At 43.9% G+C, this 18,382-nt stretch overlaps 1 protein-coding gene across 1 annotated transcript in view; it reads left to right on the forward strand.

Annotated features, from left to right (window-relative positions):
- LOC124003675 (DDB1- and CUL4-associated factor 1-like) overlaps positions 1 to 18,382 on the forward strand; it is a 49,107-nt gene that overhangs the window by 13,559 nt on the left and 17,166 nt on the right. Inside the window, 5 exon segments of the mRNA XM_046312185.1 lie at positions 868 to 1,073; positions 1,243 to 1,486; positions 1,909 to 2,133; positions 2,177 to 2,576; positions 7,529 to 7,711. Of these exon segments, the coding sequence (XP_046168141.1) occupies positions 868 to 1,073; positions 1,243 to 1,486; positions 1,909 to 2,133; positions 2,177 to 2,576; positions 7,529 to 7,711 (1,258 nt within the window).

An 18,382-nucleotide genomic window follows, 5' to 3' on the forward strand; every position in this document is an offset into this window, starting at 1 on the left:
CTCTACATATATTACTAGACCAGTCGCTCTATATTCTCTATATCTATATTACTAGACCAGTCGCTCTATATTCTCTATATCTATATTACTAGACCAGTCGCTCTATATTCTCTAACTATATTACTAGACCAGTCGCTCTATATTCTCTATATCTATATTACTAGACCAGTCGCTCTATATTCTCTAACTATATTACTAGACCAGTCGCTCTATATTCTCTATATCTATATTACTAGACCAGTCGCTCTATATTCTCTATAACTATATTACTAGACCAGTCGCTCTATAATCTCTATAACTATATTACTAGACCAGTCGCTCTATATTCTCTATATCTATATTACTAGACCAGTCGCTCTATATTCTCTAACTATATTACTAGACCAGTCGCTCTATATTCTCTATATCTATATTACTAGACCAGTCGCTCTATATTCTCTATAACTATATTACTAGACCAGTCGCTCTATTCTCCGCCTATAATACTAGATCAGTTGCTCTATATTCTTCATCTATACTGCTAGATCAGTTGCTCTATATTCTCTATCTATACTGCTAGATCAGTTGCTCTATATTCTCTATCTATACTGCTAGATCAGTTGCTCTATATTCTCTATATCTATACTGCTAGATCAGTTGCTCTATATTTTCTGTCTATACTTCTAGATCAGTTGCTCTATATTCTCTATATCTATACTGCTAGATCAGTTGCTCTATATTCTCTATGTCTATACTTCTAGATCAGTCTCTTTTCTGTACATGTTTTATACAATCTGATCTATTTCTTAAACCAGTGACTGGACTATAATTTTGTTCTCAATACTATGTTAGACAAGAAAGTTACCTTTCACTGTGTTCCTCCTGCAGGAATGAGTATTATCCTGGGGGTGGCGGAGGGAGAGGTGTTTGTCAATGATGCAGAGATCCAGAAGTCAGCGCTCCAGGTGGTCACCAACTGTGTGTGTGCCCCCGACCAGACCCTCACTTCCTTGGGCAGCTTTCTGCATCACCCCCCACAGGAGAGTGTGCTCACCAAGATGTGGAACGTTGTCCAGGCCAACAACGGCATTAAGGTAAGGGGGTTGTGACGACTCGTGTCCTCTGTGTAGGCGTGTGTCTCGGGGAACGGGGCTGTAAAATGCTTTACTGCAGTAAAGACGGGCTTCTCGTTGATCCTCAAAACATTTTAAAAACTATTTTTTTTTGTTTTTGTTTTCTTCTGTAACTAAACTGTTCTTCCAGGTCCTCCTTGGTTTACTGACGGTCAAGATGCCCATTACGGACGCAGATCTGATTAGAGCGTTGGCTTGCAAGGCTCTGGTTGGTCTGTCTCGCTCCAGGGCTGTCAGTCAGATCATCTCCAAGCTGCCTCTATTCTCCTCCTCACACATCCAGCAGCTGATGAAGGAACCTGTGCTGCAGGACAAACGCTCCCAACACGTTCGCTTCTGTCGATACTCTGCCGAGCTCATAGAGAGGGTGTCGGGTAAGTCAAAATCACCAAAAACCACCTTCAGAACAGACAAACGTTTTATTTTCATAGCCAGTTTCATACAAGGTAGCGATACGATATATGGAAAACCATAAATCTGAGATTGTAAAATGTTAGGTCGGGATGATGCCACAATTGACCGTCTTTAGGAAAACAGCCCTATTGTTGGAAACAAACCATTGTTTTAGCCAGAGTCGCATGTATTTATTTTCCAAGCTACAAGCACACAATGTTTTACATACAGCAGGTTTTTTAAAGGACCAAATTAGTTTGGTTTGTGTGTTTATTTAATTTTTTTCCGTGGGAAAAATATTACGATACTGATGTTGTCCCGCCTCTGATAAAAAATGCACGGTAGTTTATAAACAACTAGGACAAAATGATCTTTATTTTCATAATGTGTCTGTTTTCCTCAGGTAAACCCTTGTTGATAGGGACAGATGTGTCTTTGGCCCGGCTCCAGAGGGCAAACGTTGTGGCCCAATCACGTATCTCCTTTCCTGAGAAGGAGTTGTTGCTGCTCATCAGGAACCACCTGGTGGCTAAAGGACTCCAGGATACCGCCTCAGCCCTCACCAAGGAGGCTAATCTCCCCTGCGGCCCGCTCTCCCTCTCCATCCCCCTCTCCTCCTCCCCCTCGCTCTACCAGGCAGTCTCTGTAGCTCCTCCCCCCTGTCTCTTCGTCCTCTGTATTACCCAGAACCCCAAGGGGCATGGTCAACGGAGGAGTGGTAGTGGCTGCTCGCCTCACTGCGGTGACCCAATCGTCTTCGTCTTCCTCGGTCCAGACGCCACGTCCCACCTCCTCCTTCCCTCCTTGTACCCCTCACGGCCCACCTCCCCAAGGTTCGCCCCAGATCGGGCGTATCCTGTTCACGCGGGAGCGCTCCTCGGTCCTCGGTGGCCCTGGGACTGGACTTGGTGTTAGCAGTGGGAAACGGTCCTCCGGTGTGCTGAGACAGAAGTCAGACCACGGAGCATTTAGCCAGAGTCCTGCCATGAAGAAACAGCTGGACAGACACCTGCCTTCCCCGCCTGCCCTGGACAGCATCATCACAGAGTACCTCAGGGAGCAGCATGCCAGGTTTGAACACTCTTGTTTGTTTATGTTGTCATCACCAGACTTCAGAAAGTATTCAGACCCCTTGACTTTTTAACACATTTTGTTACGTAACAGCCTTATTCTATATTATTATTATATATATTCATAAAGGCGAAAACAAGTTTTTACATACATTTGCAAATTAACTAAAAAAACAGAAATACCTTATTTACATATTTATTACATAAAGGCTTTTCAGACCCTTTGCTATGAGCTCAGATGCATCCTGTTTCCATTGATCATCCTTGAGATGTTTCATCAACTTGATTGGAGTCCACCTGTGGTAAATTCAATTGATTGGACATGATTTGGAAAGGCACACACCTGTCTATATAAGGTCCCACAGTTGACAGTGCATGTCAGAGCAAAAATCAAGCCATGAGGTCGAAGGAATTGTCCGTAGAGCTCCGAGACAGGATTGTGTCGAGGCACAGATCTGGGGAAGGGTACCAAAACATTTCTGCAGCGTTGAAGGTCCCCAAGAACACAGTGGCCTCCATCATTCTTAAATGGAAGAAGTTTGGAATCACCAAGACTCTTCCTAGAGCTGGCCGCCCAGCCAAACTGAGCAATCTGGGGAGAAGGGCCTTAGTCAGGGAGGTGACCAAGAACCCGATGGTCACTCTAACAGTTCCTCTGTGGAGATGGCAGAACCTTCCAGAAGGACAACCATCTCTGCAGCACTCCACCAGTCATGTAGAGGCGCCAGACGGAAGCCAATCCTCAGTAAAAGGCACATGACAGCCCGCTTGGAGTTTTCCAAAAGGCACCTAAAGACTCTCAAACCAGGAGAAACGAGATTCTCTGGTCTGATGAAACCAAGATTAAACTCTGGCCTGAATGCCAAGCGTCACGTCTGGAGGAAAGCTGGCACCATCCCTACGATGAAGCATGGTGGTGGGGATGTTTTTCAGTAGCAGGGACTGGGAGACTAGTCAGGATAGAGGGAAAGATGAACGGAGAAAATTACAGAGAGATCCTTGATGAAAATCTGCTCCAGAGCGCTCAGGACCTCCGACTGGGGCGTAGGTTCACCTTTCAACAGGACAAGTCTCTGAATGTCCTTGAGTGTCCCAGCCGGAGCCCAGACTTGAACCCGATCAAACATCTCTGGAGACCTGAAAATAGCTGTGCAGCGACACTCCCCATCCAACCTGACAGAGCTTGAGAGGATCTGCAGAGAAGAATGGGAGAAACTCCCCAAATACAGGTGTGCCAAGCTTGTAGCGTCATAGAAGACAAGAAGACTCAAGGCTGTAAGGTGCTTCAACAAAGTACTGAGTAAAGGGTCTGAATACATATGTAAATGGAATTTCAGTTTTGTATTTTTTAAACAAATTTTCAATGGTTTTACTTAGTTGTTATTATGTGTAGATGAACTGTGTGTATATTTTGTATTTGTCCTTTTATTCATAAAGGTTTTTCTCATTGAGATAATATCTCTTTTCCAAGAGAGACCTGGTCCAATAGCAGGAACACAACTTACTTACATGAACACAACATTAAACAACACTATAAACACACACACACAGTACAACAATTACATATTACATTAAAAACACAAACGTGCTGGCCTAAAAACAGCTGGCCTAAAAACAGCTGGCCTAAAAACAGCTGGCCTAAAAACAGCTGGCCTAAAAACAGCTGGCCTAAAAACAGCTGGCCTAAAAACAGCTGGCCTAAAAACAGCTGGCCTAAAAACAGCTGGCCTAAAAACAGCTGGCCTAAAAACAGCTGGCCTAAAAACAGCTGGCCTAAAAACAGCTGGCCTAAAAACAGCTGGCCTAAAAACAGCTGGCCTAAAAACAGCTGGCCTAAAAACAGCTGGCCTAAAAACAGCTGGCCTAAAAACAGCTGGCCTAAAAACAGCTGGCCTAAAAACAGCTGGCCTAAAAACAGCTGGCCTAAAAACAGCTGGCCTAAAAACAGCTGGCCTAAAAACAGCTGGCCTAAAAACAGCTGGCCTAAAAACAGCTGGCCTAAAAACAATTACACTCTTCTATGATATATACATCGATCAAGTGTTTTTAAACTCCAACCAACGAAACTAGATCATCACATTTTAAAATGTTCAGGAGAGAATTCCACGGAGCTGAGTAACTAAAACTATTTATACCACGACCTGTTGTCATTTTTGGTACCGTGAGAAGCAAATCAGAATGGGACTGTAATTGATATTTATTTACTGACCGGACTAAAAAAGAACAGAGATAAAGTGGCATTTTACCCAATATGACCTTATAAATCAGTGTTTTAACCTACAATATGACCTTATAAATCAGTGTTTTAACCTACAATATGACCTTATAAATCAGTGTTTTAACCTACAATATGACCTTATAAATCAGTGTTTTAACCTACAATATGACCTTATAAATCAGTGTTTTAACCTACAATATGACCTTATAAATCAGTGTTTTAACCTACAATATGACCTTATAAATCAGTGTTTAAACCTACAATATGACCTTATAAATCAGTGTTTAAACCTACAATATGACCTTATAAATCAGTGTTTAAACCTACAATATGACCTTATAAATCAGTGTTTAAACCTACAATATGACCTTATAAATCAGTGTTTTAACCTACAATATGGCCTTATAAATCAGTGTATACCAGTGTTTAAACCTACAATCTGGCTTTATAAATCAGTGTTTAAACCTACAATATGGCCTTATAAATCAGTGTTTAAACCTACAATATGTCCTTATAAATCAGTGTATACCAGTGTTTAAACCTACAATATGTCCTTATAAATCAGTGTTTAAACCTACAATATGACCTTATAAATCAGTGTTTAAACCTACAATATGTCCTTATAAATCAGTGTTTAAACCTACAATATGTCCTTATAAATCAGTGTATACCAGTGTTTAAACCTACAATATGACCTTATAAATCAGTGTTTTAACCTACAATATGACCTTATAAATCAGTGTTTTAACCTACAATATGACCTTATAAATCAGTGTTTTAACCTACAATATGACCTTATAAATCAGTGTTTAAACCTACAATATGACCTTATAAATCAGTGTTTAAACCTACAATATGACCTTATAAATCAGTGTTTAAACCTACAATATGACCTTATAAATCAGTGTTTTAACCTACAATATGGCCTTATAAATCAGTGTATACCAGTGTTTAAACCTACAATCTGGCTTTATAAATCAGTGTTTAAACCTACAATATGGCCTTATAAATCAGTGTTTAAACCTACAATATGTCCTTATAAATCAGTGTATACCAGTGTTTAAACCTACAATATGTCCTTATAAATCAGTGTTTAAACCTACAATATGACCTTATAAATCAGTGTTTAAACCTACAATATGTCCTTATAAATCAGTGTTTAAACCTACAATATGTCCTTATAAATCAGTGTATACCAGTGTTTAAACCTACAATATGACCTTATAAATCAGTGTTTTAACCTACAATATGACCTTATAAATCAGTGTTTAAACCTACAATATGACCTTATAAATCAGTGTTTAAACCTACAATATGACCTTATAAATCAGTGTTTAAACCTACAATATGACCTTATAAATCAGTGTTTAAACCTACAATATGACCTTATAAATCAGTGTTTAAACCTACAATATGACCTTATAAATCAGTGTTTTAACCTACAATATGGCCTTATAAATCAGTGTATACCAGTGTTTAAACCTACAATCTGGCTTTATAAATCAGTGTTTAAACCTACAATATGGCCTTATAAATCAGTGTTTAAACATACAATATGACCTTATAAATCAGTGTTTAAACCTACAATATGACCTTATAAATCAGTGTATACCAGTGTTTAAACCTACAATATGACCTTATAAATCAGTGTATACCAGTGTTTAAACCTACAATATGACCTTATAAATCAGTGTTTAAACCTACAATATGACCTTATAAATCAGTGTTTAAACCTACAATATGACCTTATAAATCAGTGTTTAAACCTACAATATGACCTTATAAATCAGTGTTTAAACCTACAATATGACCTTATAAATCAGTGTTTTAACCTACAATATGGCCTTATAAATCAGTGTATACCAGTGTTTAAACCTACAATATGGCCTTATAAATCAGTGTTTAAACCTACAATATGGCCTTATAAATCAGTGTTTAAACCTACAATATGACCTTATAAATCAGTGTTTAAACCTACAATATGACCTTATAAATCAGTGTATACCAGTGTTTAAACCTACAATATGACCTTATAAATCAGTGTATACCAGTGTTTAAACCTACAATATGTCCTTATAAATCAGTGTATACCAGTGTTTAAACCTACAATATGACCTTATAAATCAGTGTATACCAGTGTTTAAACCTACAATATGACCTTATAAATCAGTGTATACCAGTGTTTAAACCTACGCAAGGTCAATGACGACCAGCCAACAGCGCTGTAGAGATCACAATGATGTGTTAGCCGTTTCTGATGTGTAATGAACCTGAGAGGCTGCACGATACACTGAATCAAGGGCTCTCAGGGTAGTGGTTGAGGCCTATATATATATATATATATAACATCACTACAATCTAAAACCGACAGTGATGTACATCGTACCAGCTCCTTCCTGGCCTCAAAAGAACAACAAGCCTTATGCCGGTAATAGAAACCTATTCTCGGCTTGAGCTTCCTTATCCAGTTCTCTACATGCACAGTGTAGCTCAGCTCATCATCAACCCACACACCTAAATATTTGTACACTTTAACTTGCTCTATAGTAAGTCCAGCCAATGTAGCAATGATATGATTTGTAATAATAATAATAATAATATATGCCATTTAGCAGACGCTTTTATCCAAAGCGACTTACAGTCATGCGTGCATACATTCTACGTAACATGCCTGGCATTTTGAAAATACCTCTTATTGACTCATTTCTGATGTATTTTTGTACATTTGATTCCAGGTGTAGGAACCCGGTGACTACCTGCCCCCCCTTCTCCCTGTTCACACCCCACCAGTGCCCAGAGCCCAAGCAGAGATGCCAGGCCCCGACTAACTTCACCTCCAGACTGACCAGCAGGGTGTTGTATCCTAAACATGGTGGGGTTGACGGAGGTTGTCTGGACCGACACCTCATCTTCAGCAGGTAGGTTTCACCTCAGAATGGCCCCCGGCCATCCAGGCCTCTTTGGGGGGGGGTTGTCTGGACCGACACCTCATCTTCAGCAGGTAGGTTTCACCTCAGAATGGCCCCCAGCCATCCAGGCCTCTTGGGGGGGGGGTTGTCTGGACAGACACCATCTTCAGCAGGTAGGTTTCACCTCAGAATGGCCCCCAGCCATCCAGGCCTCTTGGGGGGGTTGTCTGGACAGACACCATCTTCAGCAGGTAGGTTTCACCTCAGAATGGCCCCCAGCCATCCAGGCCTCTTGGGGGGGGTTGTCTGGACTGACACCTCATCTTCAGCAGGTAGGTTTCACCTCAGAATGGCCCCCAGCCATCCAGGCCTCTTGGGGGCGGAGGGGGTTGTCTGGACTGACACCTCATCTTCAGCAGGTAGGTTTCACCTCAGAATGGCCCCCAGCCATCCAGGCCTCTTGGGGGGGTGTTGTCTGGACCGACACCTCATCTTCAGCAGGTAGGTTTCACCTCAGAATGGCCCCCAGCCAGCCCCAGCCTCTTGGGGGGGTGTTGTCTGGACCGACACCTCATCTTCAGCAGGTAGGTTTCACCTCAGAATGGCCCCCAGCCATCCAGGCCTCTTGGGGGGGGTTGTCTGGACAGACACCTCATCTTCAGCAGGTAGGTTTCACCTCAGAATGGCCCCCAGCCATCCAGGCCTCTTTGGGGGGTTGTCTGGACAGACACCTCATCTTCAGCAGGTAGGTTTCACCTCAGAATGGCCCCCGGCCATCCAGGCCTCTTTGGGGGGGGGTTGTCTGGACAGACACCTCATCTTCAGCAGGTAGGTTTCACCTCAGAATGGCCCCCGGCCATCCAGGCCTCTTTGGGGGGGGGTTGTCTGGACTGACACCTCATCTTCAGCAGGTAGATTTCACCTCAGAATGGCCCCCGGCCATCCAGGCCTTTCTGGACAGACACCTCGTCTTCAGCAGGTAGGTTTCACCTCAGAATGGCCCCCGGCCATCCAGGCCTCTTGGGGGGTTGTCTGGACAGACACCCCGTCTTCAGCAGGTTTTCACCTCAGAATGGCCCCCGGCCCGCATTTACATCCAAGCCTCTTGTCTTTTTTTTGGAGGGGGGGGGGGGGTTCATGTCAATAGTCTGACCTTCATTTCCTCACCTCCTTCAAAGGAGGAGAAGAAGACACTTTAAACCTGTTGAGATGAAACCTCTGGCCAAATACCATTACTAAACAGCAGACATTTTGGCCAACAAAAAGTATAGTATGTGCAATGTAGAACATTTTAGTTTGTTTTAAATGTCATGTTCATTCAGGCTTTTCATCAAAGTACAGTTCAGTGCATACTATTGGAGAAGATGGTTTTTCCAGACCCACCTGTTTGACAACAGCTGAGGGGGGCGTCCCACCTGTACCAAAAATTAATAAGTTGTCCCTGGAATCAACGCAATTACACATGAAATGATTCGTTCTCCGCAGGAAGACACTAGTATGCTGATATTTGTTACTTACTGCATTGGTTTTTATTAAACAGTACATCGTAGATATTAGCAGCAGTGGTTAGAGCGTTGGACTAGTAACTGAAAGGTTTGCAAGATCAAACCCCCGAGCTGACAAGGTAAAAATCTGTGGTTCTGCCCCTGAACAAGGCAGTTAACCCACTGTTCCTAGACCGTCATTGAAAATAAGAATTTGTTCTTAACTGACTTGCCTAGTTAAATAAAAGTACATATGTTTTTAATTATTACACAGTATGCAGTTTAAGTAAGTAGTCTGCAAGCCAGATTTTGGACAGTGTCTCCTTGTCGATCTGTTAAGTACCTTCCTTTATGTTCTCTTTCTGTAGCGAGTTGTTCCTCTCCTCGGTCTCCCTCCCTCCATCTCTTTAGCTAACCCCTTCTCTCTCTCTCCATCTCTTTAGCTAACCCCTTCTCTCTCTCTCCATCTCTTTAGCTAACCCCTTCTCTCTCTCTCTCCATCTCTTTAGCTAACCCCTTCTCTCTCTCTCTCCATCTCTTTAGCTAACCCCTTCTCTCTCTCTCCATCTCTTTAGCTAACCCCTTCTCTCTCTCCATCTCTTTAGCTAACCCCTTCTCTCTCTCTCCATCTCTTTAGCTAACCCCTTCTCTCTCTCTCCATCTCTTTAGCTAACCCCTTCTCTCTCTCTCCATCTCTTTAGCTAACCCCTTCTCTCTCTCTCCATCTCTTTAGCTAACCCCTTCTCTCTCTCTCCATCTCTTTAGCTAACCCCTTCATGATGTCTCTCTCTCCATCTCTTTAGCTAACCCCTTCATGATGTCTCTCTCTCCATCTCTTTAGCTAACCCCTTCATGATGTCTCTCTCTCTCCATCTCTTTAGCTAACCCCTTCATGATGTCTCTCCCTCTCCATCTCTTTAGCTAACCCCTTCATGATGTCTCTCTCTCCATCTCTTTAGCTAACCCCTTCATGATGTCTCTCTCTCCATCTCTTTAGCTAACCCCTTCATGATGTCTCTCTCTCCATCTCTTTAGCTAACCCCTTCATGATGTGTCTCTCTCTCCATCTCTTTAGCTAACCCCTTCATGATGTCTCTCTCTCCATCTCTTTAGCTAACCCCTTCATGATCTCTCTCTCTCCATCTCTTTAGCTAACCCCTTCATGATGTCTCTCTCTCCATCTCTTTAGCTAACCCCTTCATGATCTCTCTCTCTCCATCTCTTTAGCTAACCCCTTCATGATGTCTCTCTCTCCATCTCTTTAGCTAACCCCTTCATGATGTCTCTCTCTCCATCTCTTTAGCTAACCCCTTCATGATGTCTCTCTCTCTCCATCTCTTTAGCTAACCCCTTCATGATGTCTCTCTCTCCATCTCTTTAGCTAACCCCTTCTCTCTCCATCTCTTTAGCTAACCCCTTCATGATGTCTCTCTCTCCATCTCTTTAGCTAACCCCTTCATGATGTCTCTCTCTCCATCTCTTTAGCTAACCCCTTCATGATGTCTCTCTCTCCATCTCTTTAGCTAACCCCTTCATGATGTCTCTCTCTCCATCTCTTTAGCTAACCCCTTCTCTCTCCATCTCTTTAGCTAACCCCTTCATGATGTCTCTCTCTCCATCTCTTTAGCTAACCCCTTCTCTCTCCATCTCTTTAGCTAACCCCTTCATGATGTCTCTCTCTCCATCTCTTTAGCTAACCCCTTCATGATGTCTCTCTCTCCATCTCTTTAGCTAACCCCTTCATGATGTCTCTCTCTCCATCTCTTTAGCTAACCCCTTCATGATGTCTCTCTCTCCATCTCTTTAGCTAACCCCTTCATGATGTCTCTCTCTCCATCTCTTTAGCTAACCCCTTCTCTCTCCATCTCTTTAGCTAACCCCTTCATGATGTCTCTCTCTCCATCTCTTTAGCTAACCCCTTCTCTCTCTCTCCATCTCTTTAGCTAACCCCTTCTCTCTCTCTCCATCTCTTTAGCTAACCCCTTCTCTCTCTCTCCATCTCTTTAGCTAACCCCTTCTCTCTCTCTCCATCTCTTTAGCTAACCCCTTCTCTCTCTCTCCATCTCTTTAGCTAACCCCTTCTCTCTCTCTCCATCTCTTTAGCTAACCCCTTCTCTCTCTCTCCATCTCTTTAGCTAACCCCTTCTCTCTCTCTCCATCTCTTTAGCTAACCCCTTCTCTCTCTCTCCATCTCTTTAGCTAACCCCTTCTCTCTCTCTCCATCTCTTTAGCTAACCCCTTCATGATGTCTCTCTCTCCATCTCTTTAGCTAACCCCTTCATGATCTCTCTCTCTCCATCTCTTTAGCTAACCCCTTCACGATGTCTCTCTCTCATCTCTTTAGCTAACCCCTTCACGATGTCTCTCTCTTCATCTCTTTAGCTAACCCCTTCACGATGTCTCTCTCTCTCCATCTCTTTAGCTAACCCCTTCATGATGTCTCTCCCTCTCCATCTCTTTAGCTAACCCCTTCTCTCTCTCTCCATCTCTTTAGCTAACCCCTTCACGCTGTCTCTCTCCCCTCCATCTCTTTAGCTAACCCCTTCATGATGTCTCTCTCCCCTCCATCTCTTTAGCTAACCCCTTCATGATCTCTCTCTCTCCATATCTTTAGCTAACCCCTTCATGATGTCTCTCTCTCTCTCCATCTCTTTAGCTAACCCCTTCATGATGTCTCTCCCTCTCCATCTCTTTAGCTAACCCCTTCATGATGTCTCTCTCCCCCTCCATCTCTTTAGCTAACCCCTTCATGATCTCTCTCTCTCCATCTCTTTAGCTAACCCCTTCATGATGTCTCTCTCTCTCCATCTCTTTAGCTAACCCCTTCATGATGTCTCTCCCTCTCCATCTCTTTAGCTAACCCCTTCATGATGTCTCTCTCTCTCCATCTCTTTAGCTAACCCCTTCATGATGTCTCTCTCTCTCCATCTCTTTAGCTAACCCCTTCATGATGTCTCTCTCTCTCCATCTCTTTAGCTAACCCCTTCATGATGTCTCTCCATCTCTTTAGCTAACCCCTTCATGATGTCTCTCTCTCTCCATCTCTTTAGCTAACCCCTTCTCTCTCCCTCCATCTCTTTAGCTAACCCCTTCATGATGTCTCTCCCTCTCTCCATCTCTTTAGCTAACCCCTTCATGATGTCTCTCTCCCCCTCCATCTCTTTAGCTAACCCCTTCTCTCTCTCTCCATATCTTTAGCTAACCCCTTCATGATGTCTCTCCCCTCCATCTCTTTAGCTAACCCCTTCTCTCTCTCTCCATATCTTTAGCTAACCCCTTCATGATGTCTCTCCCTCTCTCCATCTCTTTAGCTAACCCCTTCTCTCTCCATATCTTTAGCTAACCCCTTCTCTCTCCATCTCTTTAGCTAACCCCTTCTCTCTCTCTCCATCTCTTTAGCTAACCCCTTCTCTCTCTCTCCATCTCTTTAGCTAACCCCTTCTCTCTCTCTCCATCTCTTTAGCTAACCCCTTCTCTCTCTCCATCTCTTTAGCTAACCCCTTCTCTCTCTCTCCATCTCTTTAGCTAACCCCTTCTCTCTCTCTCCATCTCTTTAGCTAACCCCTTCATGATGTCTCTCCCTCTCCATCTCTTTAGCTAACCCCTTCATGATGTCTCTCTCTCCATCTCTTTAGCTAACCCCTTCATGATGTCTCTCTCTCTCCATCTCTTTAGCTAACCCCTTCTCTCTCTCTCCATCTCTTTAGCTAACCCCTTCTCTCTCTCTCCATCTCTTTAGCTAACCCCTTCTCTCTCTCATCTCTTTAGCTAACCCTTCTCTCTCTCCATCTCTTTAGCTAACCCCTTCTCTCTCTCTCCATATCTTTAGCTAACCCCTTCTCTCTCTCCATCTCTTTAGCTAACCCCTTCATGATGTCTCTCCCTCTCCATCTCTTTAGCTAACCCCTTCATGATGTCTCTCTCTCCATCTCTTTAGCTAACCCCTTCATGATGTCTCTCTCTCTCCATCTCTTTAGCTAACCCCTTCATGATGTCTCTCTCTCCATCTCTTTAGCTAACCCCTTCATGATGTCTCTCTCCATCTCTTTAGCTAACCCCTTCATGATCTCTCTCTCTCCATCTCTTTAGCTAACCCCTTCATGATGTCTCTCTCTCCATCTCTTTAGCTAACCCCTTCATGATCTCTCTCTCTCCATCTCTTTAGCTAACCCCTTCATGATGTCTCTCTCTCCATCTCTTTAGCTAACCCCTTCATGATGTCTCTCTCTCCATCTCTTTAGCTAACCCCTTCATGATGTCTCTCTCTCTCCATCTCTTTAGCTAACCCCTTCATGATGTCTCTCTCTCCATCTCTTTAGCTAACCCCTTCTCTCTCCATCTCTTTAGCTAACCCCTTCTCTCTCTCTCCATATCTTTAGCTAACCCCTTCATGATGTCTCTCTCTCTCTCCATCTCTTTAGCTAACCCCTTCATGATGTCTCTCCCTCTCCATCTCTTTAGCTAACCCCTTCATGATGTCTCTCTCCCCCTCCATCTCTTTAGCTAACCCCTTCATGATCTCTCTCTCTCCATCTCTTTAGCTAACCCCTTCATGATGTCTCTCTCTCTCTCCATCTCTTTAGCTAACCCCTTCATGATGTCTCTCCCTCTCCATCTCTTTAGCTAACCCCTTCATGATGTCTCTCTCTCTCCATCTCTTTAGCTAACCCCTTCATGATGTCTCTCTCTCTCCATATCTTTAGCTAACCCCTTCATGATGTCTCTCTCTCTCCATCTCTTTAGCTAACCCCTTCATGATGTCTCTCCATCTCTTTAGCTAGCCCCTTCATGATGTCTCTCTCTCTCCATCTCTTTAGCTAACCCCTTCTCTCTCCCTCCATCTCTTTAGCTAACCCCTTCATGATGTCTCTCCTCTCTCCATCTCTTTAGCTAACCCCTTCATGATGTCTCTCTCCCCCTCCATCTCTTTAGCTAACCCCTTCTCTCTCTCTCCATATCTTTAGCTAACCCCTTCATGATGTCTCTCCCCCTCCATCTCTTTAGCTAACCCCTTCTCTCTCTCTCCATATCTTTAGCTAACCCCTTCATGATGTCTCTCCCTCTCTCCATCTCTTTAGCTAACCCCTTCTCTCTCCATATCTTTAGCTAACCCCTTCTCTCTCTCTCCATCTCTTTAGCTAACCCCTTCTCTCTCTCTCCATCTCTTTAGCTAACCCCTTCTCTCTCTCTCCATCTCTTTAGCTAACCCCTTCTCTCTCTCTCCATCTCTTTAGCTAACCCCTTCTCTCTCTCTCCATCTCTTTTTAGCTAACCCCTCTCTCTCTCCATATCTTTAGCTAACCCCTTCTCTCTCTCTCCATCTCTTTAGCTAACCCCTTCATGATGTCTCTCCTCTCCATCTCTTTAGCTAACCCCTTCATGATGTCTCTCTCTCCATCTCTTTAGCTAACCCCTTCATGATGTCTCTCTCTCCATCTCTTTAGCTAACCCCTTCATGATGTCTCTCTCTCCATCTCTTTAGCTAACCCCTTCATGATGTCTCTCTCTCTCCATCTCTTTAGCTAACCCCTTCATGATGTCTCTCTCTCCATCTCTTTAGCTAACCCCTTCTCTCTCCATCTCTTTAGCTAACCCCTTCTCTCTCTCTCCATATCTTTAGCTAACCCCTTCATGATGTCTCTCTCTCTCCATCTCTTTAAACCCCTTCATGATGTCTCTCCCTCTCCATCTCTTTAGCTAACCCCTTCATGATGTCTCTCTCCCCCTCCATCTCTTTAGCTAACCCCTTCATGATCTCTCTCTCTCCATCTCTTTAGCTAACCCTTCATGATGTCTCTCTCTCTCCATCTCTTTAGCTAACCCCTTCATGATGTCTCTCCCTCTCCATCTCTTTAGCTAACCCCTTCATGATGTCTTCTCTCTCTCCATCTCTTTAGCTAACCCCTTCATGATGTCTCTCTCTCTCCATCTCTTTAGCTAACCCCTTCATGATGTCTCTCTCTCCATCTCTTTAGCTAACCCCTTCATGATGTCTCTCCATCTCTTTAGCTAACCCCTTCATGATGTCTCTCTCTCTCCATCTCTTTAGCTAACCCCTTCTCTCTCCCTCCATCTCTTTAGCTAACCCCTTCATGATGTCTCTCCCTCTCTCCATCTCTTTAGCTAACCCCTTCATGATGTCTCTCTCCCCCTCCATCTCTTTAGCTAACCCCTTCTCTCTCTCTCCATATCTTTAGCTAACCCCTTCATGATGTCTCTCCCCCTCCATCTCTTTAGCTAACCCCTTCTCTCTCTCTCCATATCTTTAGCTAACCCCTTCATGATGTCTCTCCCTCTCTCCATCTCTTTAGCTAACCCCTTCTCTCTCCATATCTTTAGCTAACCCCTTCTCTCTCTCTCCATCTCTTTAGCTAACCCCTTCTCTCTCTCTCCATCTCTTTAGCTAACCCCTTCTCTCTCTCTCCATCTCTTTAGCTAACCCCTTCTCTCTCTCTCCATCTCTTTAGCTAACCCCTTCTCTCTCTCTCCATCTCTTTAGCTAACCCCTTCTCTCTCTCTCCATATCTTTAGCTAACCCCTTCTCTCTCTCTCCATCTCTTTAGCTAACCCCTTCATGATGTCTCTCCCTCTCCATCTCTTTAGCTAACCCCTTCATGATGTCTCTCTCTCCATCTCTTTAGCTAACCCCTTCATGATGTCTCTCTCTCTCCATCTCTTTAGCTAACCCCTTCATGATGTCTCTCTCTCATCTCTTTAGCTAACCCTTCATGATCTCTCTCTCCATCTCTTTAGCTAACCCCTTCATGATGTCTCTCTCTCCATCTCTTTAGCTAACCCCTTCATGATGTCTCTCTCTCCATCTCTTTAGCTAACCCCTTCATGATGTCTCTCTCTCTCCATCTCTTTAGCTAACCCCTTCATGATGTCTCTCTCTCCATCTCTTTAGCTAACCCCTTCTCTCTCCATCTCTTTAGCTAACCCCTTCTCTCTCTCTCCATATCTTTAGCTAACCCCTTCTCTCTCTCTCCATATCTTTAGCTAACCCCTTCATGATGTCTCTCTCTCCATCTCTTTAGCTAACCCCTTCTCTCTCTCTCCATCTCTTTAGCTAACCCCTTCTCTCTCCATCTCTTTAGCTAACCCCTTCTCTCTCTCCATCTCTTTAGCTAACCCCTTCTCTCTCTCCATCTCTTTAGCTAACCCCTTCTCTCTCTCCATCTCTTTAGCTAACCCCTTCTCTCTCTCTCCATCTCTTTAGCTAACCCCTTCTCTCTCTCTCCATCTCTTTAGCTAACCCCTTCTCTCTCTCTCCATCTCTTTAGCTAACCCCTTCTCTCTCTCTCCATCTCTTTAGCTAACCCCTTCTCTCTCTCTCCATCTCTTTAGCTAACCCCTTCTCTCTCTCCATCTCTTTAGCTAACCCCTTCTCTCTCTCTCCCATCTCTTTAGCTAACCCCTTCATGATCTCTCTCTCTCCATCTCTTTAGCTAACCCCTTCATGATGTCTCTCTCTCCATCTCTTTAGCTAACCCCTTCATGATCTCTCTCTCTCCATCTCTTTAGCTAACCCCTTCACGATGTCTCTCTCTCTTCATCTCTTTAGCTAACCCCTTCACGATGTCTCTCTCTCTTCATCTCTTTAGCTAACCCCTTCATGATGTCTCTCTCTCTCTCCATCTCTTTAGCTAACCCCTTCATGATGTCTCTCCCTCTCCATCTCTTTAGCTAACCCCTTCATGATGTCTCTCCATCTCTTTAGCTAACCCCTTCTCTCTCTCTCCATCTCTTTAGCTAACCCCTTCACGCTGTCTCTCTCCCCCTCCATCTCTTTAGCTAACCCCTTCATGATGTCTCTCTCCCCCTCCATCTCTTTAGCTAACCCCTTCATGATCTCTCTCTCTCCATATCTTTAGCTAACCCCTTCATGATGTCTCTCTCTCTCTCCATCTCTTTAGCTAACCCCTTCATGATGTCTCTCCCTCTCCATCTCTTTAGCTAACCCCTTCATGATGTCTCTCCCTCTCCATCTCTTTAGCTAACCCCTTCATGATGTCTCTCTCCCCCTCCATCTCTTTAGCTAACCCCTTCATGATCTCTCTCTCTCCATCTCTTTAGCTAACCCCTTCATGATGTCTCTCTCTCTCTCCATCTCTTTAGCTAACCCCTTCATGATGTCTCTCCCTCTCCATCTCTTTAGCTAACCCCTTCATGATGTCTCTCTCTCTCCATCTCTTTAGCTAACCCCTTCATGATGTCTCTCTCCTCCATCTCTTTAGCTAACCCCTTCATGATGTCTCTCTCTCCATCTCTTTAGCTAACCCCTTCATGATGTCTCTCCATCTCTTTAGCTAACCCCTTCATGATGTCTCTCTCTCCATCTCTTTAGCTAACCCCTTCTCTCTCCCTCCATCTCTTTAGCTAACCCCTTCATGATGTCTCTCCCTCTCTCCATCTCTTTAGCTAACCCCTTCATGATGTCTCTCTCCCTCCATCTCTTTAGCTAACCCCTTCTCTCTCTCTCCATATCTTTAGCTAACCCCTTCATGATGTCTCTCCTCCATCTCTTTAGCTAACCCCTTCTCTCTCTCTCCATATCTTTAGCTAACCCCTTCATGATGTCTCTCTCCCCCTCCATCTCTTTAGCTAACCCCTTCTCTCTCTCTCCATATCTTTAGCTAACCCCTTCATGATGTCTCTCCCTCTCTCCATCTCTTTAGCTAACCCCTTCTCTCTCCATCTCTTTAGCTAACCCCTTCTCTCTCTCCATCTCTTTAGCTAACCCCTTCTCTCTCTCTCCATATCTTTAGCTAACCCCTTCTCTCTCTCTCCATATCTTTAGCTAACCCCTTCTCTCTCTCCATCTCTTTAGCTAACCCCTTCATGATGTCTCTCCCTCTCCATCTCTTTAGCTAACCCCTTCATGATGTCTCTCCATCTCTTTAGCTAACCCCTTCATGATGTCTCTCTCTCCATCTCTTTAGCTAACCCCTTCTCTCTCTCTCCATCTCTTTAGCTAACCCCTTCTCTCTCTCTCTCCATCTCTTTAGCTAACCCCTTCTCTCTCTCTCCATCTCTTTAGCTAACCCCTTCTCTCTCTCTCCATCTCTTTAGCTAACCCCTTCTCTCTCTCCATCTCTTTAGCTAACCCCTTCTCTCTCTCTCCATATCTTTAGCTAACCCCTTCTCTCTCTCCATATCTTTAGCTAACCCCTTCATGATGTCTCTCTCTCTCCAT

The sequence above is a fragment of the Oncorhynchus gorbuscha genome, linkage group LG18, assembly GCF_021184085.1.
Source record: "Oncorhynchus gorbuscha isolate QuinsamMale2020 ecotype Even-year linkage group LG18, OgorEven_v1.0, whole genome shotgun sequence".
NCBI lineage: Eukaryota > Metazoa > Chordata > Actinopteri > Salmoniformes > Salmonidae > Oncorhynchus > Oncorhynchus gorbuscha.